Genomic DNA, 24,726 nt, shown 5'->3' with positions numbered 1-24,726 from the left:
TGCTGCTGTCCCAATTCAATCAAACCGAAAACATGTATAATCGAGCAATTCTACGCATACAATCATCAATACAATAACATGTAATCATCATACTATCAATATAACATCAAAATACAGAAAAAAAAAATTGAAAAGCTAGGGTTAGGGTTTATACCCTAATCAAGAAAAGATTAATATGAGCGCATAGAGAACGGAATGAGGAATCCGATTGTATAAACGATTTGATGATCCAAGTAATATTTTTAATTGATGATGATGATGTTTATGGTGTTGTAGGTGACGGCCAAGAACAAGGGAGAGGGAGAGCAAAAATTAAAATGTGGAAAAATGAAAGAAATGAGGAGTGTATTAGGTTTTGATCAAAAATGCTCCAAGTTAGAAGAAATGGCACAAACACCCCCCCTAAGGGAATTTTCGGCCAAAATCAGCAAGGGGGTGGGCCCCACTAATCCAAAATGTTAAAAATTCAATTAGCTTGTGGCCTGAACGCCCGATCGAAGCCCGAAACGCAAAAACGCTACTACGCGATTGATTTTTAGGAGAGATAACAAATACGCGACGAATAAAATATATAAACACTAAATATAAACATATGACATTAAAATATCATATTTAAAATAATTAGGACTTAAAAATCCCAAAAGCTCAACCGTTGGTTTGAAAACCGAAAAGATTCGCCGGATAGAAATCCGCGACACGTAGAAACGTACAATTTAAGATATGAATACAAATATTCATATAACACATAATAATTAATATATTATTATAAAAATAATAATATAGGTCATAGAAATGACGTGGCACGAATAACAGTTAACGGTCATTAAATAATTAAAGGTAAAAGATAACGGAAAAAGTAGGGTCGTTACAACTTGCCCCAGGACCTCCGGAGCCACAGCACCATCCCGGTGGTGCTGTGATTCCCGCGGAACTTGAGGAAGGTCCGGTCCATAATGAGCATAACCATTGGTGCCGACGCCTTTCTGATGGACGTCTCGTGCCGATCGGACCCGCCAGATACCGACAGATGATGGTCGCCTGAGGAGAGCCACCCGTGCAACCACCCCCAGCCGATTTAGACGACCCATCATCCTCCGATTCTTCATCCGACGACTCATCCTCTGACAAATCTAGTGACGAGGATTCAGATGAGGACCCTGATGATGCACCTGTACAGCCACCCTCCACCCCACCGAAGAAGCGGTACCGTTTTGATGGTACCGTCATTCCAGGGATTAATGGAGGTCGACCATTCATTGACGCTCATGGTCGGCGTCGTAGGGTTACCGCCCGAAAGCGGTTTGTGTCGTATCCTGCTGATCCCTTCATCCGTAAGCCTTACCGCTTCGCAGCCTCTACTTCTGGAGCCGGACCATATGCACCACCAGCTCCACCAGCACCACCCGTACCGACTGCACCGCCTGCCCCACCATCTCCCTTTGTCGAGGAACTAATGAGGGAGGTGGAGATCCTCCGTGCTTGGATAACTGAGCTCGAGGACCAGATGTCCCACGTATTAGACATCCTTCACCCACCATCACCTTAGGGCTTTTATAGTAGATTTCATTATGTAATCTCATTTGTAGTTTTATGTTTCACTTATGTATTGTACGAACCTATGCAGATGTATGCAACTTATTATTAATTAATGGAACTTTGTGTTATTTAATTCTTGCACGGTGTTCTATTTACGTTACTGTATGATGATTCTGTGGTATTTGTACTTGGTTGCATTACTTAATAAACATGTGATGTGTTGATTCCATGTTGGTTATCATATACTGTATTATTACTATTTGAATACCGGATTTTGACTTGAGTCAAAATTTTTGTTTAGAACATCAATTGGCAACGGAAGATCAACACCCACCGTAGCCCAAATTGAGGAAATGATCAATGAACGAGTCACCGCAGCTTTAGCGGAAATGAACCCCCAAGCTCCACCGCCACCGGTTATCCAGACCATTTGTAATGGGTGTACATACAAAGAGTTTCAAAGCTGCAAGCCCCACAACTTTAGTGGAACTGAGGGACCGGTTGGTCTCACTAGGTGGTTTGAGAAATTAGAATCTGTGTTCCGAGTTAGTAACTGCTCAGAGGCAAACAAAACCAAGTATGCCTCATGTACGCTGTCTGACGGCGCACTAACTTGGTGGAACACATTGGCTCAAGCAAAGGGTATTGATGAGGAGTTTGCTACCCCATGGGAGGAATTCAAAGGGGCCCTGATTGAGGAATATTGCCCTAGGACAGAGATCCAGAAGATGGAGATTGAGTTTATGCAGTTGAAGGTAGTGGGAAACGACCTCGATGGTTACAACCGTAGGTATCTAGAATTAGCCCTGATGTGTCCTACCATGGTTACCCCGGAATTTAAGCGTATGGAAAGTTATTTGTGGGGACTTCCTAAGTTCATTAAGGGAAATGTCACCTCGTCTAAGCCACCCAATGTCCCGGAAGCAATGCGCATGGCGCATACCTTAATGAACCAAATCATCGTCGATGAATCGGAAAAGGCAAAATCCGAAGCGGGTAGTAGTGATAAGCGTAAGTGGGATAACAACAAGGGGAGAGTCTATGATCAAGCCCCCGCTAAGAGGCACAACAACAGTAGGAATCCTGATCCGAACACCAACTCGAACCCCAACTACAAAGGTACTCTACCACAGTGCAAAAGGTGCTACAAGCACCATACCGGGTACTGTAATGTTGTTTGTGAGAATTGCAAAAAGAGCGGGCATATTGGCAGGGACTGCAAGATCACCACCAAGACTGGGAAGCCGAACCCCAATGGACCGAGAAAGTGTTATGAATGCGGACAGACGAGCCACTTCAGAAATGAGTGTCCCAACAAGCGAAAGGACGGAGGACCACCGCGTGGACGAGCTTTTAATGTAAATGCAAGGGATGCTCGTGAGAACCCCGACTTGGTGATAGGTATATTCACTATCAACAATCTATTAGCTTCTGTCCTATTTGATACTGGTGCCGATATAAGTTATGTATGTAGACACTTTTGCGATAAGATAAATTGGTCGTTAGTTCCTTTAAAGGAGAGTATGCTTGTAGAGGTAGCCAATGGGAAACTTGAGAAAGTTGACCAAATTAGCCGAGGAGCTATTATCAACATAGTTGGTGTAGATTTCGAGATTGACTTGATACCCATTAAGTTGGGAAGCTTTGATGTTATTGTCGGTATGGACTGGTTGACCAAGATAAGGGCTGACATTATCTGTGGAGATAAAGCTCTTCGTATACCACACGGATATGGTGAGCCACTGATTATTTACGGAGAGAGATGTAGCTCAAAACTGAATCTCATTAGTTGCATGAAAGCGCAAAAGATCATGAAGAAAGGACGCCTTGCTGTTCTAGCACATGTGAAAACATTAGAAACCGAGGTGAAGAGCGTAGATGACGTACGAATTGTGAACGAATTTTCCGATGTATTTCCGGAAGAATTGCCTGGATTACCGCCACCGAGAGCAGTGGAGTTTCAGATCGACTTAGTGCCAGGAGCTGCACATGTAGCTCGCACACCTTATCGACTCGCACCTTCCGACATGCAAGAGTTGCAGAGCCAATTACAAGAACTGCTAGACCGTGAATTTATCCAACCAAGTTTCTCGCCTTGGGGCGCACCTGTTTTGTTTGTGAAGAAGAAGGACAGATCCTTCCGCATGTGTATCGACTACCGTGAACTCAACAAATTGACGATCAAGAATCGGTATCCTCTTCCCCGAATTGATGATCTTTTTGATCAACTACAAGGATCGAGCGTTTACTCTAAGATCGATTTATGATCCGGTTATCACCAGTTGAGGGTGAAGGAGAGTGATGTGATGAAGACTGCATTCAGAACCCGTTATGGTCATTATGAGTTTCTCGTGATGCCATTCGGTTTAACCAACGCACCTGCCGTGTTTATGGATCTCATGAATCGTGTCTGCAAGCCATACCTGGATAAGTTCGTTATCGTCTTCATAGATGATATCCTCATCTACTCCAAGAGCAAAGAAGAGCATGAGCAACATCTTCGATTAGTGCTTGAACTCTTGAGACAAGAGCAACTTTATGCGAAATTCTCCAAGTGTGAATTTTGGTTGAAGGAAGTCCAATTTCTGGGTCATGTTGTGAGCGACCAGGGTATCAAAGTTGATCTCGCCAAGATTGAAGCTATCAGCAAGTGGGAGACCCCCACTACTCCAACTCATATCCACCAATTTTTAGGCCTCGTCGGTTACTACCGAAGATTTATTGAAGGTTTCTCTCTGATTGCGCGTCCTTTGACCGCGCTGACTCACAAAGGGAAGAAGTTCATTTGGTAACCCGAACTGGAATTAGCATTTCAAACCTTGAAAAAGAAGTTAACCAGCGCACCTATCTTATCACTTCCTGAAGGCAGTGACGATTTCGTCGTTTATTGCGATGCTTCGAAAAGTGGTTTTGGTTGTGTACTGATGCAACGAACAAAGGTTATCGCTTACGCCTCCCGTCAACTGAAGATTCACGAACGAAACTACACTATGCACGATCTCGAGCTTGGAGCCGTTGTCTTTGCATTAAAACTGTGGAGACACTATCTTTATGGAACAAAGAGTACTATTTTCACCGACCACAAAAGTCTCCAGCACATATTCGATCAGAAACAACTCAACATGAGACAACATCAATGGATCGAGACACTGAATGACTATGATTGTAAACTTCGTTATCATCCTGGCAAGGCCAATGTTGTAGCTGACGCTTTAAGTCGAAAGGAGAGGACGGCACCTCTTCGTGTTCGGGCACTGAACATCACCATCCATTCAAATCTCAACAGCCAGATCCGAGCAGCCCAAGATGAGGCTCTCAAGGAGGAGAATATATCTCATGAATACTTGAACATTCTCGTTTCTCGATTTGAAGTTAAGGAGACTGGACTCTGATGCTATGCCGGAAGAATTTGGGTACCTCGTTATGGAGATCTACGGAACCTTATATTAGATGAAGCCCACAAGTTGAGATATTCGATTCACCCAGGAGTCGGTAAAATGTACCACGATCTTAAGGAACAGTATTGGTGGCCCAATCTTAAGAAGGACGTTGCAACTTATGTTGGTAAGTGTTTGACTTGTTCGAAAGTTAAGGCCGAACATCAAAGACCTTCTGGGTTACTTCAACAACCGGAAATCCCGCAATGGAAGTGGGAAAGGATAACAATGGATTTCATTATTAAGCTACCAAAGACGGTGGGCGGATACGATACCATCTGGGTTATCGTTGACCGTCTTACCAAATCTGCACACTTCTTAGCCATGAAGGAAATTGATACGATGGAGAGACTCGCTCAACTATACATCAAAGAGGTTGTATCTCATCATGGTGTACCTTTATCGATCATCTCAGATCGCGATCCTCATTTCCAAGTTTTGGCGTTCTTTGCAAGAAGCCATGGGAACCCGTCTCGATATGAGCACTGCTTATCACCCACAGATCGATGGTCAGAGCGAACGCACAATTCAGACTTTGGAGGACATGTTACGTGCATGTGTCATTGATTTTGGAAAGGCCTGGGAAAGGCATTTGCCGCTAGCCGAATTCTCTTACAACAACAGTTATCATTCGAGTATTAATGCCGCACCTTTTGAAGCGTTGTATGGCCGCAAGTGCCGATATCCTATCTGTTGGGCCGAAGTAGGCGAAAAGCAAACCACCGGACCCGAGGTAGTCCATGAAACAACGGAGAAGGTTGCTAAGATTTAAGCGAGACTCAAAACGGCCCGTGATCGTCAAAAGAGTTATGCAGACCTCAAACGTAAAGACTTTGAATTCAACATGGGTGATCGTGTAATGTTGAAGGTCGCACGTTGGAAAGGTGTGATCCATTTTGGAAAACGTGGGAAGCTCAACCCGCGATACATTGGTCCTTTTGAAATCTTGGAACGTGTTGGACCCGTTGCTTACCGTTTGGATCTCCCAACCCAATTGAGCTCAGTTCATCCTACCTTCCACGTATCAAATTTGAAGAAGTGTCTTGCTGCACCAGAACTTGTCATACCACTGGAAGAACTTACAATTGATGACAAACTCCACTTTGTGGAAGAACCTGTCGAGATAATGGACTGTGAGGTCAAAACTTTGAAACACAACATGATTTCGATCGTCCGAGTACGATGAAATGCCAAGCGAGGACCTGAGTTTACCTGGGAACGAGAGGATCAAATGATGCAGAAGTATCCTCACCTTTTCCCAACTCCTCCATCTACCTTAGCTTAAAATTTTGGGACGAAATTTTCTTTAACATGTGGGTAATGTAACGACCCTGGATTTTCCAACGTTTAATTAATAATATTTATTATTAATGCTTGTGTTTAATGAATGTATTTTATTACATTTACTTGTTACCGTACATGACTTTGCATGTCCCGACTCGTCTTTGTGACACACAAACTTTTCACGAATAATATTTAGAATATTATTTGCATTCATGATTAATTTATATTAATCATTTTTAATTAACTAGTGTTAGTAGTTAATTACTTGGGCTTTTATTTAATTTGTTGATTACTTGGACTTGGACTCATGTTAACGGACTTAGAAGCCCACCCTACTCCTCTTAATGGACTAGTTAGCCCAACATTATGTTAATGACATGTTAAAGACTTGAACTAGATTAATTAGTGAGTGAAAGACTAGTTACAAGTATCCTTACAACACTTTCCCATATCAACTTAACTTTATTACCATTTCAAGCCAACATCTCCTCCTCATGCATAAGAAACAAGCTTGTAACCACCCTCTTTTGGCCACTCTTGGGCCGTCGGTTTTGATGGGGATAAAGGGGGGTTCCAAACTTTTTTTTGAGTTACTTATTTGCTTGTATCTCATTTCATTTCACACACACAAAAATACTTGCAACTTTCTCTCATCTTTTCTCTCCATTCTTGTAAGTAATAAGGCTTCTTTTTTTCTTTCTTTTTTCTTGTGAAAACCGAATCATAAACAAACATATCATCATCATTTGCTTGTTTGTTACTTGTTCTTTTGTTGTTGTTGTTTACTTACTAATTATTAAGAATCAAACTTTCTAGTTTGTTCTTCATATTATCTTGTCATTACAAGAACAAACAAGAACCTAAATTTTCCAGTTTATGGTTCTACATTTAATGCTTTAAAAGATTTAAAGTTCATGAGTTGTAAAAACCATACTTGTATCCATGTTTGTAAACTTAAAGTTTACTTTCTTAAAGATCAAAGCCTTGGCTTGAATCTTTAAAGTATGAACAACCATGAACTTGTTACTTGTAGATTTAACTTATTTCTTTATTTTATGTACTTTAAAGTTGTGATGTTTTTAATTTGGTCAAGTATTACTAGTTAATTTTGATCTCATATTTCTTGAAACTAAAAGTTAACTTTATAAGTTCAAGAACATGGAAGTATAACTTTCTAGTTATAACTTCATATACTTATGAAAGATCTAAGTTTCTATAGCTTATGGTCTTCTAATTTTGTTGTAAACAAGAGCTTATGAGCTTACATATACTTTACAAGATGAGAATCTAAGTTTCATAACTTATGATTTCATTACAGTAAAGATTCAAGTGTTATGACTTAGGATTTAACTTAGTAACTTTAGATCTAGACTTTTGGGTCTTGGATCTTCAATATCTAACTAAGAACTATGTTCTACAACTTAAGATCTTGATTATTTAGTTTACTTTCAAGTTTGTAGCTTAATATTACTTTTAGAGTTCATGTATGTGTCGGATCTAAGATCTTGATGTAACTTTAGTTCATCAAACTACTTGTAATACTTAATTGAGTTGTGCTACTTACCTTAGACTTACACTTGTGTTATGATGGTCAAAAATTGATAAAGATGATGCAAACACTTGAAGCTATACGCATCAAGGATGAGAACCGTGATGAGCATCGAGCACCAAGAACCCACCGGAACACTAAACCTACTATTTTTCGGGTCTGATCAGAATACCTGGGCTACTATAAAGTTTATTTTCAGTTAGCTCTGTTCGAGTAGATAATTTTTCGTTTAAGACTCGTCTTAATCCGAGTTACGGTTTAGGATCTATGGCCCTCCGAACGTCACTATGTCCTTTTAACGTTGTGCTGAAAATTCTGACCTACTCGCACTTAAACCATCGCCACGGTCAAACGAAGACGAGTTTGGTTCTGGAATTTTTGCAGAAACTAAAGGACTCATATATGGAGCCATGGCCACTGATCCCACCTCAATTCAGTTTGAATAGAGGCTGTGGTGACTGATCGAAGTCAGCCTTTGTTTTAAACTCTTTTCTAGAATGAAACTTACTTTATACTTTTTGTTTGATGATGAATGATGATGATACTTAAGACCTAATTTATATACATTTAAACCTTTGGGAACGATTTACTAACTTAGTAACTTTTGACTTAGGTTGAGGACCTTTTGGACAAACGTACTTGCTTACTTTTCCCGAGTCAACTTTTACTACTTTATCACTGTGAGTTATAGCATCCCTTTTTACTTTAACTATTTTGGGAACTAAGAATACATGCGCATTTTACATTTTACATACTAGGCACGAGTACTTAAACTTTATATATGTGTGGGTTATACAACGGCATAAACTTTCCCCTTAGCTCGGTAACGTTTAGTCATTGGTCTTTGAACCGGTGAACGCGAATCTTAGATATGGATCCATAGGGTTGACATCCCCACTCGGGCTAGTAGTGCTAGCATTTAACGGGTGTTAAATACTTCATAAACATACGCACTCGCCAAGTGTACTTTCACGGGGTTATAAACGTTAAGTTAGTTACCAAGTGCCCACGGTTAAACATATACTTTACATACTGTTTTGAAACGCTCTTTGTAGTACTAAAATCTCGTGGCCTACCTTACATTACTGTTATACTTAAACTATAGCTCACCAACCTTTGTGTTGACGTTTTTAAGCATGTTTTTCTCAGATGCTTAAGGTTTGCTTGCTTCCGCTGTTGTATTAGTCATGCCTTGTAGACACCCGCTGCGCTTGTTAGAGTTGTCACCGCATGAGACGTTTTATTTGTGTTCAAACTATGTTACCTTTTGAAACAATGATTTGTAATGACCTAAGGGTCACATACTATTATTACTTGCTTCCGTTCATAGAAGCATACTTTTGGTTGTAAAACATTTGACGTTGGTTATGACGTCACCTTTTATCATGAATGCAAACTTGTTTTGAAAACGCATATAGTGTTTGACCTTGTAATGATCCTGTTGTTGATGGCCCGTACATGTTGATTTAGTACGGGGCGTCACAACTTATTCCTTTAATATCATGAATCTTCCATGCAATAGCTGGTTTATGAGCTTTTAGCACAGAAATGAGTTGAGATTTTTCATTTTCTGTAAGAGAAGACGATATTATTACAGGTAATTCAGATTCACCATGTAAATAAGCGTATTCCAAATGGTTCGAAAGTGGCTTTAACTCTAATATCGGTGGTTCTTCTATCGATGATTTATATCGATATTTGTCTTCCTCTTTTAGCATTTGAATTTCTTCTGTTGTTGGTTCATATTCATTAGCCATGAGTGCGGCTAACATTTTAGCTTCATCAATTGGTTCAGTTCCTTCTCCTAAAGAACATTCTCCTGTTCCTTGTAATTCTGGAAATTCTTCTAACAATTCTGCATGTGAATCTATAGTTTGAATATAATAACATGTATCATCTGCAGATTTCGGTTGTTGCATGGCTCTATCAACAGAAAAGGTAACACTCTCGTCCTCTATACTTAGGGTCAGTTTCTTACCGAACATGTCTATTATTGCTTTAGCCGTGTTTAAGAATGGTCTTCCTAATATGAGAGGAACTCGAGAATCTTCTTCCATGTCCAGAATAACAAAATCTACTGGAAATACTAAAGTACCAACTTTAACTAGCATGTTCTCCATTATCCCTCTAGGATATTTTACTGATCGATTGGCTAGTTGTATGCTTATTCGTGTTGGTTTTAATTCTTCAATGTCTAGTTTAGCGTATAATGAATACGGCATTAGATTTATACTAGCACCTAAGTCTGCCAATGCTTCTATTGAACTAAGACTACCCATAAAACATGGAATTGTGAAACTTCCTGGATCTGATAATTTTTCTGGTATCTTATTCAACAGTACTGCGGAACAATTTGCATTCATAGTAACAGCCGAGAGTTCTTCCATTTTCTTTCTATTTGTGATTAGATCTTTCATGAATTTGGCATATCTTGGCATTCCTGAAATCACATCAATGAAAGGAAGATTGACATTTATTTGTTTAAACATATCCAAGAATTTGGATTGCTCGGTTTCAAGTCTTTCTTTTCTCATTTTACTCGGGTAAGAAAGTGGTGGTTGATATGGTTTAACATAAGGTTTAGCCTTAACTGTGTTATCTTCATTAACCTTTTCAACTACCGGTTCTGTTTCCTTATCTTGCTCAGGCTGTGGTGCCTGTAGAGTAGGAATTGCGTCATCAGAAATTACAGGTATTTCAGGTGGTTTAAGTGTAATACCACTTCTCGTGGTAATGGCTTTAGCTGTTTCATTCCGGGGGTTAGCATTTGTATCGCAAGGTAGACTTTCCGGTTTTCTTTCACCTATCAACCTTGCTAGGTTACTTACTTCTTGTTCCAAATTTTGAATAGAAGCTTGTTGATTTCTAAATGCTTGAGCATTTTGTTCATTGGTTTGTTTCTGAGATGTGAAAAATTGAGTTTGAGATTCAACTAGCTTCGACATCATATCTTCTAAATTTGGCTTTTTATCATCGGTTTGTGGTGGTTTGTTTTGAAAAATAGGTCTTTGCTAATTGTAAGTATTGTTAGATACTTGTTGATTGCTAGGACCTTGTTGGTTGTTGTATGGAACATTTTGGTTATAATTCTGGTTTTGATTGTAGATTGGTCTTGGCGGTTAATAATTATTCTGATAATTATTTCCAAGCCTTTGGTTCATGTATGAAACATTCTCTCTTTGTTCCATTGTTTGTTCAATACTGAGACAATCTTTTGTCAAATGTGGTCCTCCACACTGCTCACAACTAATTCGTATTTAGTGAATATCCTTAGTCATCTTTTCCATTCGTCTCTCGACAGCATCTATCTTTGCAGAAATGGAATCAAAGTCATGGCTAGAATCGGCTCTAGCTGCTTTAGATGATCTAACGATATCTTTTTCTTGGTGCCACTCATGTGAGTGGGAAGCAGTGTTATCAATAATTTTGTAAGCTTCAGTTGCGGTTTTCTTCATAATGGTACCACCGGCTGCTATATCGATGTCTTTTCTTGTAGTGATGTCTCATCCTTGGTAGAATATTTGTACTATTTGATAAGTGTCTAAACCATGTTGCGGACATCCTCTCAACAACTTTCCAAATCTTGTCCATGCTTCATATAGAGTTTTATTTGGCTTTTGCGTGAACGTAACAATTTCTCCTTGAAGTCTTACGGCTTTAGATGCCGGAAAGAATTGTTTAAGAAATTTTTCAACTAAAACATCCCATGTATCAATCGTCCCTTCAGGTAACGATTCTAACCAATCTTTGACTTCTCCCTTTAAAGTCCAGGGAAATAACATGAGATAGATATGTTCATCCTCCACTTCTCGGATTTTAAATAGAGTACAGATTCTATTAAAGGTACGAAGATGTTCGTTTGGATCTTCCTTCGGTGCACCACTAAATTGGCATTGATTAGTTACCATGTGTAGGATTTGTCCTTTGATTTCATAATCTGGCTCATTAATGTCTGGTTGAGTAATTGCATGACCTTGGCCAGTGCGTTTAGCTCTCATTTGGTCTTCCATACTTAGAGGTTCCAGATTTTTCATGATTGAATTTGTTGAATCTGAATCACTAAGGGATTCTGACTTAATGGTTTCTTCCTCGACAATTGCTGGATGAGTGAATTGTGGTTCAGGAGGAATGATTAATGGTTCAGGATCTCTGAATTGTCCCTGAATATCCTCCGGATTCTCAATTGTGAGGTCGGGTTCAAAAAATGGATTATCGGAAATTTGAATTGGAGTACTCGGTTGACTGGATGACGATTCTAAAGAAAAATCAACGGCGACAATATTGGCTAGATGTCTTGATCGAGTTACAGGTGGTGAACGTATGAAAGGTGGTGAACGTTTTGCTCGGTGCATTCACTGAATATCCTATTAGTTATAAAAGATAAAAATTATATAAGTTATCAAATTAATAGACTTTTCTGATTTTGCCCACGTTTCGAATAGCCAATAGATGCAGCAGGTAGCCAGGACCCTTTAAATCGGAAGCCCACAACTCGTCACTAACAAATCCAACTATTACTGCGAACCAGAAAATTTTGAATGTCTATTAATTTAACCGCTTAAAATAATTTTTCGTCGAAGTTTAAAGAAATTTTAGAGAAGAAAAAGAAAATTCTATGTCCTAAAAACTAGAGCGTCGAGAAATAAGAAAAAAAAGAGCGCGTCGAAAAACGTCGAAAAATAAAAGGTCGAAAAATAATAAAAAGAACGTAGCGCGTCGAAACTTAAAAGTCTAAAAACTAAGAATTAAAAGTTGAGTCTAAAGGTATTAAAGCTTAAAAGGAATTCTAAATTCAAAACGGCAATAACTTAAAAAGTACTAAAATCTTAAAACGGCGTCGCAAAATTCTAAAACACCTAAATCTTAGTCTAAAAAAAAACACTTAAGGGATTTTACGGCAAAGTCTAAAAATCTAGAAATAAAAATAACTACGTCAAAATACTACACTTAAAACTAATTACGAACGAAAAACATATAAATTACGAATTAACGATAAAAATATACAAAATGTAAAAATAAGCTTAAAGTTATAAAAATACAATTTTTATAAAAATATTATTTTTATATTATTTATATAAAAGTATTAGTTTTATATATTTAATTAAACTTAATAAAACTAATTAAAACTAAAAATAAAACTAAATTAAACTAATTATTATTTTAATTAACCCTAATTCTAATTAATTAATAATAATAATAATATTAATTAAACATAAACCCTATCCGTACCAGCTCAGGTTCAGGCCTGTCAGACACGACCATGCGGTCGCATGGCTTTATAACTGAACCTTCATACGATCGCATGAGGGTCAGGTTCAGTTCACATGCAGGTTCAAATTTTGTAGGTTCAGTTTTATTTTTTTATTTTTTTACTTTTTACTTTTTTTTTATATATAGCGTTTCGCTTTCGGCGTTGTTTATCCCCGGCAGCGGCGCCAAAAATACTTGATGTGCGTAGAGGTGTATACGAAATAGTTATATATTTATTATGAAATACTATTAAATACGATACAATTTTACACAAGTTATTTATTTATTTATAGAGTAGATATACCTAAACCTTGCTACAACACTTATAGGCAGTGTACCTAATCATACAGTAGTGTAGTTTTTAGTAAGTCCGGTTCGTCCACAGGGAACTACCCAAGTTTAACGCTATATTTTTAAAACTATATTTGTATAAATATATATATATATATATATATATATATATATATATATATATATATATATATATATATATATATATATATATATATATATATATATATATATATATATAAGTAGTATTATTATTATAAAAAGGGGTTTTTTGCCGTTTAATGACCGGTTTGTCGATTTTAAAATTTTAGTCGCAGTTAAAACTTAATGTAAAATATTAAAAATAAATATAACTTAATTTAAAGCATAAAGTAAATAACGATAATTTAAAGTGCGATAAATAAAATGACGATAAATAAAAGTGCGATAATTAAAAAGTACGATAATTAAAAGTGAGATAAATAAAATGATAGTAAATAAAATTGCGATGAAATATGAAATAAAAGAATTATGCTTATTTAAACTTCCGTAATCATGATGTTTGACGTGTTGATTTTAATTTATTACCATGGGTTAGTTGTCCTTTGTCCTGGATTATTTGATATGTCCATACGATTTTGTCCATAATAGTCCATCGGTCATAAATATAAAGTGCGAGAGTCTTCGTCAAATTATCCTTATACCCGAAGTCAAATATTCCAACTAATTGGAGATTCGAACTGTAACAAGGTCTTAATACTTTGTTTAATGAATACACCAGGTTATCGACTGCGTGTAATCCAAGGTTTTATTACTTTGTTAACAATTACACCAATTACTCTTGTATGTAATTCACCCCTGTTTCAACAAGTCTATTGATTATTAATCCATCCCCGTGTCCGGTCAAATGAATAATTATTGGTATTTATAGATATCCCGCCCACCGTACCCAGTCAAACATATGTGGTTATATATAAATACGTCAAATTATAAGTCTATATATTAAATTAACGAAGTATCATTTAGTTAATATAAAGCCCATTAATAGCCCATAGTCTAATTTCCGCAAGTGTCGTTCTTTTATCCAAACCCCAATTATGGTCCAAAGCCCAATTACCCCGTCTTTAATATTTAGCCCAACATTACGATTACTTCAATTTAAATAAGCATAATAATAACTTAGCTACGAGACATTAATTTAAAAAGGTTGAACATAACTTACAATGATTAATAATAGCGTAGCGTTACACGGACAGAATTTCGACTTACACACTTACAACATTCGCTAACATACCCTTATTATTATTAGTCTTAAATTAAAATTAAAATTAATATATATATATATATATATATATATATATATATATATATATATATATATATATATATATATATATATATATATATATATATATATATATATATATATCTGTGAGAGAGATTGAATTAGGATGTATAAACTCGACTGAAACTGCGCCTTTTATAGCAATGTGGCCAACCTTTTTGCTCCATGCGATCGCATGGTATTTGTGCCTTCTGGCCATGCGATCGCATGGCCTGAGAATCCAGCTCAGAATTGTTTGTTTGCTAGTTTGCCGACGGTTTTAATATATAATATAATATATATATAATTTTAAGAATTAATTATATATTATATTATATTCATGTGCATAGTTGACTTGTAATTTTTAGTCCGTTGCGTCGCGCGTTGAGAGTTGACTCTGGTCCCGGTTCCGGATTTTCGAACGTCCTTTCATACTATTTAATATCTTGTACTTTGCGTTTCGCGGCTCGTACTCTTGTAATTTCTAGACGTTTCTCATCAATAATTTGAACCATTTTGATTGTACTTTTTAGCTTTTTGGTCGTTTGCGTCTTCAATTCATCGAATCTGTCTTTTGTCTTCACCTTTTATTATTTAAACGAATATCACTTGTAAATAGAACAATTGCAACTAAAAGCTTGTCTTTCTTGAAGGATAATGCTATGAAATATATGTTCGTTTTTAGCATTATCAACTTACAACCTCAAATCATAAGACCAAACCCTAGGTTGTGGCCATTAGGGTTTACTTTCACCAATCTAACCCTAAAACCCACCCATTTAACCCTCAAATGGGTCATACAAGTTCCAAATGAACAAAACCCTAGCATAAACCAATTAAAACTCAAACATAGAGTTAAAACTTACCAACACTATCCACTCGTAGCTAAGAACAAGGAGAACAACTTTAACTCTTGCTCCAAATATCAACTCTCAATTCTTCACTCACAAATCTCACTTGAATTCAAATGAGTTTTTATATTTTGAGAGAAAAATGGAGAAAGAAAATGGAAAAGAAATGAGGAAAATGGATAAGTGGTGGAGATTAAATGCTCCCATCAGATCTATACGCCAAATTACCAATTTACCCCTTAAAATCACTTAAAATGAGCTAAATCCGGAATCGGTCCAGCAGAACTGCCGTGGCGCGGCTCCATTTGTCGCGGCGCGACACATAAAGGAAAAACTGACCCACCTTAGCATGCTTCCTGACTTCGTTTTGCTTGAGATGCCGCGGCGCGGCAAAGGTCATCGCGGCGCGGCGCGGCAAAGGTCATCGCGGCGCGGCGATTGCCGCCACCTGACCACCTCGCAATAAATTAAACCTACGATAATTTTCACGATTTGTACATTCCGTACTCGCTTCCTATTCACGTTTGGACTTCACCAAATAGTCTCATAAGACTTGCCACACTCCTAACCGCGCGTATACTTATACATGCATACATTCTTAAGCATATATATTATATATACATATATATATATAATTACACAACAACTAACACTTATGTTTATCTATCACAAACCACGAAATATAAACGTACAAGTGGTTAAACACGTACCTTTAGACATGTATGGGAAAAATGGGATGTTACATAAACTTAAGTAATATTGAGTAATAATTTATTTAGTCAGTAAATAAATAAACAGAGATACATTACACTAAATATCAAATTAATATATTTTTTATAACTTCTGATGAATAAATGATTGATTGCAATTGTAAATCACCAAATTATAATTATAAATGTATCGAACAAATCAATTTCTCGCATGACTGCGATTTATAATTACTTAAATAAATAGATAGTCTTTAGGTTTCGATTTAAGTAAATAAATATGAAAGTTTACACTTCAACATAATTTTAACACTACCGGGAAACTAAGTACTACTACGTATAATCTTTTATATCTATATACACTTCATTTAAATTTAAATTTTTGTATTGAATTAAATTATGAAATTAAATAATAACTAAACAACTGAAGTATAAACTAAAATAGTTAATGAATTTATACATCATTTGCTGGTACTTTCTTGAAGTTAATATGTGTTTGTGTTTAGTGATTTGTGGTTTACATTTTTAAAGCTATTTAATAAAAATATTATTATTATTATTATTATTATTATTATTATTATTATTATTATTATTATTATTATTATTATTATTATTATTATTATTATTAAAATTATTATTATTATTATTATGCAATTTCAAATAAATGGTTATGCAATTTTGAACAATTACTTTGTAAATTATGTTATGAATTTTAAATAATAACTACACAATTTTAAAAAATTTATAAAATTTTGAAAAAATGATTGCAATTTAAGATAATGGTAAAAAAGTTATGCAAATAAGATATACAATTTCAAATAATGTTATGAATTTTTAATAATAAGTACGCAATTTTTAAAAATTTATAAAATCTTGAAAAAATGACTGCAATTTAAGATAATGGTAAAAAAAGTTATGAAAATTTGAATGCACTACAAATTTCATAGTCATTTTTCGAATTTGCATTGTAATTATATGAAATCGTAAACAGAAATTTTTGCAAACCGTGGCGAAGCGCGGTCCACTTTACTAGTTGAAATTAATTACAGTATGTAATTGACATCTACTACAGTATACTATTACCTCTAAAGTACAGTACAAATTATGTATCAAACTAATCACTTTGATGCTCAACATTATCATAATTAATACTCCGTATAGTATTAACTTGCACTAATAAAGTACGAAATATATCAATTTTAGTTAATCAATCAGTTAATCATTAATAAATTAAACTAAAAACCTGTGATGATAAGAACGGAGAAAAATAAAATGAATGCAAACACAATAACTGACTTTTTTTGCCATTCTGAGTTTTGAAGCTTGAATACATTTATTAATTCGGGAGTATTTTGTTAAGTATAGGTAGCTACCATGGACAACTTATAGGAAGAGAATAGGATATATGTTCAAAATATTACTTTGAGGATAATATGTTAATGAATAATCAAATGAAAGCTTTTCGTAATAAATACGTGTAACCTAAAGTTTGGAGATACAATGGAATTTATTTGCAACAACGCGCTATTGTTGCCTAATATTTGGTAATACAATAGAATTTACACAAAATTACGTGGATAGTTCATTTGGTTCATATCATGTGCATTCCACATGAGCCAGCCAGGGCGTTCAATATTTGGTTTGAAACCGTTTAATCCGAAACTAAATAAAAAAAAAACCAAATTTTAAAAACATTTTTCGGGTAGATCGAAACCGAATTCGTAATTCGGTTTTCGTTGAGTGTAAAGTAAGTCTCATACACTTGTAAATCCAAGATTAGGGTTAAATGGATAATGGAGCTTAAAACAATAAGTTCACTATAAATGACATTTAATCGACATTTATATGAATTAAGAATGCTCGTTTACTTACCATATAGCAAACGAAGATCATTGTCATCTCATTCATGATCGTCAGTTCGAATAATAAATCCCATGTTTCTCATCTTAACATTCGTAATCGAATTTAGAGTTTTGTATAACGTGATTTGGAGATTTTTAGTCATAAGAAGAAAAAGTGAAATTTGAGAAAATGAAAGTGATGTGTGTGGCCTAGTGGTTTGAAATACATCATAAATGAGAAAAAGTAGGTGGACTAAGTGCAAAAAGACAATTATACCCTCACGTGGAATGCACATTATATGACTCGACGGAAGATTTAGATGGACATCTAACAATTGATCTATGAAAACAAAGAGTGCAAACCACAAAGACTATCTAGATCAATAAATTTCTTTTTTGACTATCCGTAAAATATGATACAAACCACATAGACTATCTGCATGATTTTGTCTATAGTTTATGTGCATCAATGATCAATCCATATCAAGATAATGTATTACACATCACTCCTTTTACCACGTAAATTAATGGTTGACATATACTTACCATATATTGTTAAATGAGAAGTGTGAATTAAGTTTAGACAATTAACATGTTAGAGAAAGTTACTCTTCCCCGTCGACTGAATTTTATGTCTTGGGTCAGTCATTTAATAGACTTTTCCACAGGCCGAGAATGGAACAATCGATAATTGTACCTAAATATCCTCCTCTATTCACTCGTTACGGCCTAAAGGGTGTTAAAATAAACTCGTCAAGGACAGCGCTGTCTCAACAATTTAAAGGCTCTAGACGAAAAGAAAAAGGGGCTCACATATACGTTAAATTTTTTTACTATGCATTAAAAAATAATACTCCAATTTATCTATTTATTTACTTACATTGTATTTGACTATTAAAAACAAGGTATTTTAATTTTAATTGACAATTTTTATTTGATTTAATTGAATATATTGAGAAAACTATTTACATATTCAAAATTTTGGACCCTTCTAAATTTTTGAGCCCTATGCGGTTGTCTATCTTGCCTATGCTCAAAGACACTTCTGGTCAAGGAATATCCGCGAATATACGGCTGGGAATAAGTTTTAACAGGTACGAGTATGGAGATAAGTATGCAAGGTCATCCCGTCGATTCCAATTTTTCGTATAGGCCCTCTTCCATTATAAAAAATAGGCCCTTTGTATGCAAAAGTTTTAAATTTATGTAAGAATAAGTTGAGTAAATACTAAAAAATTAGGTTAAATACCAAATCAGTCATTACAATATTTTTCAAAAGTACTAGATATTGTTAGATAGATTATAGACCCTCTAGTTTATGAGCCATGTGCGAACGCACGTGTTGCACACCATCAAATCCACCCCTACAGATATGGGTACAATTCGAGTGGAATCCGCATGTGCGGCCTGCCCAGGTGCCATCCCTAATTAATAGTGTGAATTAGTAAATGGCAATTTTTGCCAGCTTTTATTAATGACTAGATTTAGTTAATTTTCATTTTAAATGGGTCAAATAAAAAATTGGAGATGAAAGGTAAGGTAATCAATGCTCAATTTTAACCTTTGAGCACTAAAACACTGTTCGTTTTGTTACATTCTTCAACTATAGGCGGATCAGTAGGTTAGTCAAAGGTGTGAATGTCGCCCCCAACAAATTTAATAAGCTTGTTATTATATATGATAATTATAATTATTGTATTTTTACTAGGTCATCAAAACTAAGCCTCTTTTAGTTGGCCATATTACTCTAAGTCCATATGAATCATATCAACAAGTTAATTAAATAAAAAGTAGTCCAACTCAGTTATTTAATTACGGAGTATAATTTGATTTCACGTTCATTCACACCCAACATTTATCTAGTTAATGACGTCTTCGTGCGAGATTCAACCGCTATTGTGCAAGGTTAGTTTTTTTTTTTTTTTTTTCTTTTTTTTCTTTTCAATTTATGTTCAACTCTATTTATTAGTATTTTAATTTAATATCAATTTTAATTTAATATCAATATCAACTACTATTATGATAATTATGATAACTAGTATAATTAAAATTAACATTTTGTTTAACATTATTATTTGTTGTTATTATTATTTACAATTCAAATTCAATGAACGAATAATTATGTTGGGTTGATTGATAATGAGTTTTTATTTAATGATCTTAGGTTAAATCATGGGTTCAAAAAGAACAATGTTTTATTTTTTTTAAGCCAAAAAATGTCAATAATCACCAATTACAACAAGAAGGAGATAATGTTATAGAGTAAGATTTTAAGAACTCATCTATAGAGTAAGATTTTAAATCGTATGGTTTATTTGTTTATAACGGATTTGTTTATAACGGATATCGTTGTTAATTTATAAAAAAAAATTATTACTATATTTAATTATTGCATAATGACACCCTTAACGTTGATTCATGGCTACACCATTGTCTTCAACTACACAACTATTATTTTTGTATGATTACTTAAAAGTTTTATCATTTACTATCTGGAGACTTTAAGCACGTTGGTGTTTTAGATTTTGTTTCTTTCTACTGTGTTTCTGTAGTGAATGTCTTATGCTATCACCGGCACTCGATTTATTTGGTGGAAACTCATAAGAAGTTTATGGATATATTTGGTGTAATGTTTTGTTTCATGTATAATTTTACTACTTTTTCTGGAGATAATGCTCTTGTTGTCTTGGTTTTTTGACCTTGATGTCCACTGAAAATGTAAACAGAATGCACAATATAATCTTGGTCCAACACAATGCACAATATAATCTTCAACACAAGATAAATGCACAATCAAATCAAGAACATAACATTAATCAAATGTAAACAGAATCAAATAAGCTATCTTATAAATAAGACATCCAGGACCTGCCAAATGAAAGTGGATCATAACAATAATACACAATACATAAAAATATAGAATTCTCTGAAGATGACGAAGTAGACACTTATTCTACATACGTGAAGGGAAGGAACTAGAAGATAAAAAAAACCAGTAGCATTCAAGAAAAATGCAGGATAAATAGCAAGCTAAACTCAAATTGCTTTTCAGTCAGTCTTCTTCTCACCCTTGTTTTCTTTCTCAATTGGTTTAGATTCTTTCTCCTTCGGTTTAGATTCTTTTTCTTTCGGTTTAGTTTCCTTCGGTGTCCCCTTTTTCGGCTTCAAAAAGCAGAAACAAGAACAACAAGGACACTGAAACAAGAACTTCATCTCTCACACACTCTCTTCCCAATCCTCTAAATTTCCAGATTGGAGACTTTTTAAGCCTTAGCTTGTACCTTATTTTACACTAAAGTTGCTTTCTATCATTATTAAAAAGAAGATAAAGATATGCAGCAGCTCAATTATGGGATTCCAATTCAGTCACTTTCATTGTCCAAGTGGGGACTATTAGCATTCACAGGCTGTTCCTCACTTCCTAGTGGGGTCATTCAACTGACAAACTTTATACAAATTCAAAGAACTTTTATATTTTATAAGTTTTCATGAATATTCTAGTCTACATCCATTCAGTACATTTATCATTCTAAAAAACTGTTAGTTTAGTGACCTGTTGGTTGGTTTTGAAGTTTATTTTTCATATCTTGTGATTGTAGATCGTGTATTTCGTTAGTTCATGATGAGGCTCGGGTTTAGTTAGCTTTAGGTCGGGTTTGTTGGTTGGGCTGGTTTACTGCTTTCGACTTGTTTCGTTGGTTAGTACATTTATCACATAAATTCATTTATGAAATTTCTAGAGCACAATATAATGTCGGATGTACTATTTTTGGCTTTTGGTAAACATAGACAATGTTGTAGAAGTCGGCCGATGCGTCGATTTGGGGACTAGACCGTCCTAGTCTCCCAAAAACGCCTAAAACATATGTCAACGCTAAAAGTCAGGTCAAAGTCGGTCTGAGTCAGTCAAAGTTAAGTCAAAACATTTTGTATTTTTAAAATTAGATTTTGAGCATATAATGTTTGGAATATTTATTTTTTATATTTGATATATTTATGTGTGTGTGTATATATATATATATATATATATATATATATATATATATATATATATATATTAATCAATAGGGAAGCACTTTTTTTGAGGGAAGTATTTTTTTTTCGTTTTTTACGATTTTTTTTCCAGGCATCAAGATCACATAAAATATGAACATTTAAAAAGGAAACTTTGTGATGAATGTTATTATTTTAGCGCTAAAACGCTCGAAGGAAAAAATGAAAACATTCAATGCATTGAATGTTTTGAATTCGAGTTTTTTTTAAAGGGTTAGAAATTAGGGTTTAGAAATTAAGGGGTTAAAAATTAGGGTTTAGCTATTAGGGTTTAGAAATTAGGGTTTTGGGTTTAGAAATTAGGGTTTAAGGTTTAGAAATTAGGTTTAGATTGAATATTTTAACACGAACGGTTTAGAGTTTTGGGTTTAGGGTTTAGAGTTTTGGGTTTAGGGACTAAACCCAAAACACTAAACCCTAAACCCTAAACTCTAAATCGGGCTAAATTTCGAATAAAAACATTTCACACAAGATGAAAACAAAACGATGCAAATATACTCAGAAACAAAACATTCAATGCATTGAATGTTTTCATTTTTTTCTTCGAACATTTTACCGCCAAAATAATAATATTCGTCACAAAGTGTCTTTTTTAAATGTTCATATTTTTACCTAATTTTGATGTCTGAAAAAAAAAATTCGAAAAAAACCAAAATTTTAAAAAAAAAAATTTACTTCCCCCACTTCCCCATATATATATATATATATATATATATATATATATATATATATATATTGGTAGGATCAAGAGGGAAGTAACCAATCGGGGGGAAGCGGGGGGAAGCAAAAACTTTTTTTTTCTTCGTTTTTTGAAAAAACTTTGTTCACGAACATTATAGATGGGATGAAAATATGAACATTTAATAAAGACACTTTGTGATAAATGTTTTTATTTTGGCGAGAAAACGCTCGAAGAAGTAATATATAACAATTATCGTGTTTTTCGAGCGTATGTTGAGGTTTTAGCTATTGGGGTTTAGATATTAGGGTTTATAGGGTTTAGATATTATGGTTTAGAAATTTAGGGTTTAGGGTTTAGATTTAGGATTTAGATCGAGTTTTTAACACGAACGGTTTAGAGTTTAGGGTTTAGGGTTTGGTGTTTTGGGTTTATTCGGGCTAAATTTTACTTCACAAAACATGAAGAAAAAAAACGTTCATATTCTTCACGAACAATATTATCTTGAATGTTATATTTGTCGATTGTTTTCCCGCCTAAATAATAACATTCATCATGAAGTGTCTTTTTCTAAATGTTCATAATTTCGTGTGATCTTGATGCCAGGAAAAAAAATTCCAAAAAAACGAGAAAAAAAAACAATTAAATTGCTTCCCCCTGATTGGTTACTTCCCCATTGATCCTGCCTATATATATAGGGGCAGGATCAATGGGGAAGTAACCAATCGGGGGGAAGCGGGGGAAGCAAACTTTTTTTTTTCGTTTTTTTTTAAATTTTTTTTTTTCCGGCATCAAGATCACACGAAAATATGAACATTTAGAAGAGACACTTCGTGATGAATGTTATTATTTAGGCGGGAAAACGATCGACAAAAATAACATTCAAGATAATATTGTTCGTGAAGAATATGAACGCTTTTTTTTCTCCATGTTTTGTGAAGTAAATTTAGCCCGATTTAGAGTTTAGGGTTTGGTGTTTTGGGTTTATTCCATAAACCCAAAACACCAAACCCTAAACTCTAAACCGTTCGTGTTAAAAACTCAATCTAAATCCTAAATCTAAACCCTAAATTTCTAAACCCTAATATCTAAACCCTATAAACCCTAATATCTAAACCCCAATAGCTAAAACCTCAAAATACGCTCGAAAAACACGATAATTGTTATATATTACTTCTTCGAGCGTTTTCCCGTCAAAATAAAAACATTTAACACAAAGTGTCTCTACTAAATGTTCATATTTTCATCTCATCTATAATGTTCGTGAACGAAGTTTTTTCAAAAAACGAAAGAAAAAAAAAGTTTTTGCTTCCCCCGCTTCCCCCCGAATGGTTACTTCCCTCTTGATCCTACCACTATATATAGGGGGAAGCGGGGGGAAGCAAAAACTTTTTCTTTTTTTTTCGTTTTTTGAAAAAACTTTGTTCACGAACATTATAGATGAGATGAAAATATGAACATTTAGTAGAGACACTTTGCGATAAATGTTTTTATTTTGGCGGGAAAACGCTCGAAGAAGTAATATATAACAATTATCGTGTTTTTCGAACGTATGTTAAGGTTTTAGCTATTGGGTTTTAGATATTAGGGTTTATAGGGTTTAGATATTAGGGTTTAGAAATTTACGGTTTAGGGTTTAGATTTAGGGTTTAGATTTAGAGTTTAGATTGAGTTTTTAACACAAACGGTTTAGAGTTTAGGGTTTAGGGTTTGGTGTTTTGGGTTTATGGAATAAACCCAAAACACCAAACCCTAAACCCTAAACTCTAAATCGGGCTAAATTTTACTTCACAAAACATGGTAAAAAAAACGTTCATATTCTTCACGAACAATATTATCTTGAATGTTATTTTTGTCGATCGTTTTCCCGCCTAAATAATAACATTCATCACGAAGTGTTTCTTCTAAATGTTCATATTTTCGTGTGATCTTGATGCCGGAAAAA

At 34.7% G+C, this 24,726-nt stretch overlaps 1 protein-coding gene across 1 annotated transcript; it reads right to left on the bottom strand.

Moving 5' to 3' along the window:
- Window positions 1–21,057: 21,057 nt before the first annotated feature.
- Window positions 21,058–21,375, bottom strand: LOC139869945 (uncharacterized). Its single transcript, XM_071857793.1, has one exon. It carries the CDS (start codon window positions 21,260–21,262, stop codon window positions 21,098–21,100), a length of 165 nt encoding a protein of 54 aa, XP_071713894.1. The 5' UTR covers window positions 21,263–21,375; the 3' UTR covers window positions 21,058–21,097.
- Between the last annotated feature and the right edge of the window lie 3,351 nt (window positions 21,376–24,726).

The sequence above is a fragment of the Rutidosis leptorrhynchoides genome, chromosome 10, assembly GCF_046630445.1.
Source record: "Rutidosis leptorrhynchoides isolate AG116_Rl617_1_P2 chromosome 10, CSIRO_AGI_Rlap_v1, whole genome shotgun sequence".
NCBI lineage: Eukaryota > Viridiplantae > Streptophyta > Magnoliopsida > Asterales > Asteraceae > Rutidosis > Rutidosis leptorrhynchoides.
Note: the sequence above shows the minus strand (reverse complement) of the source record. Positions and strands in the feature narration are given on the sequence as shown.

Excerpts from the sequence above, each read along its gene's own strand:
- LOC139869945 (XM_071857793.1), bottom strand. The coding sequence starts at position 21,262 with ATGAAGTTCTTGTTTCAGTGTCCTTGTTGTTCTTGTTTCTGCTTTTTG.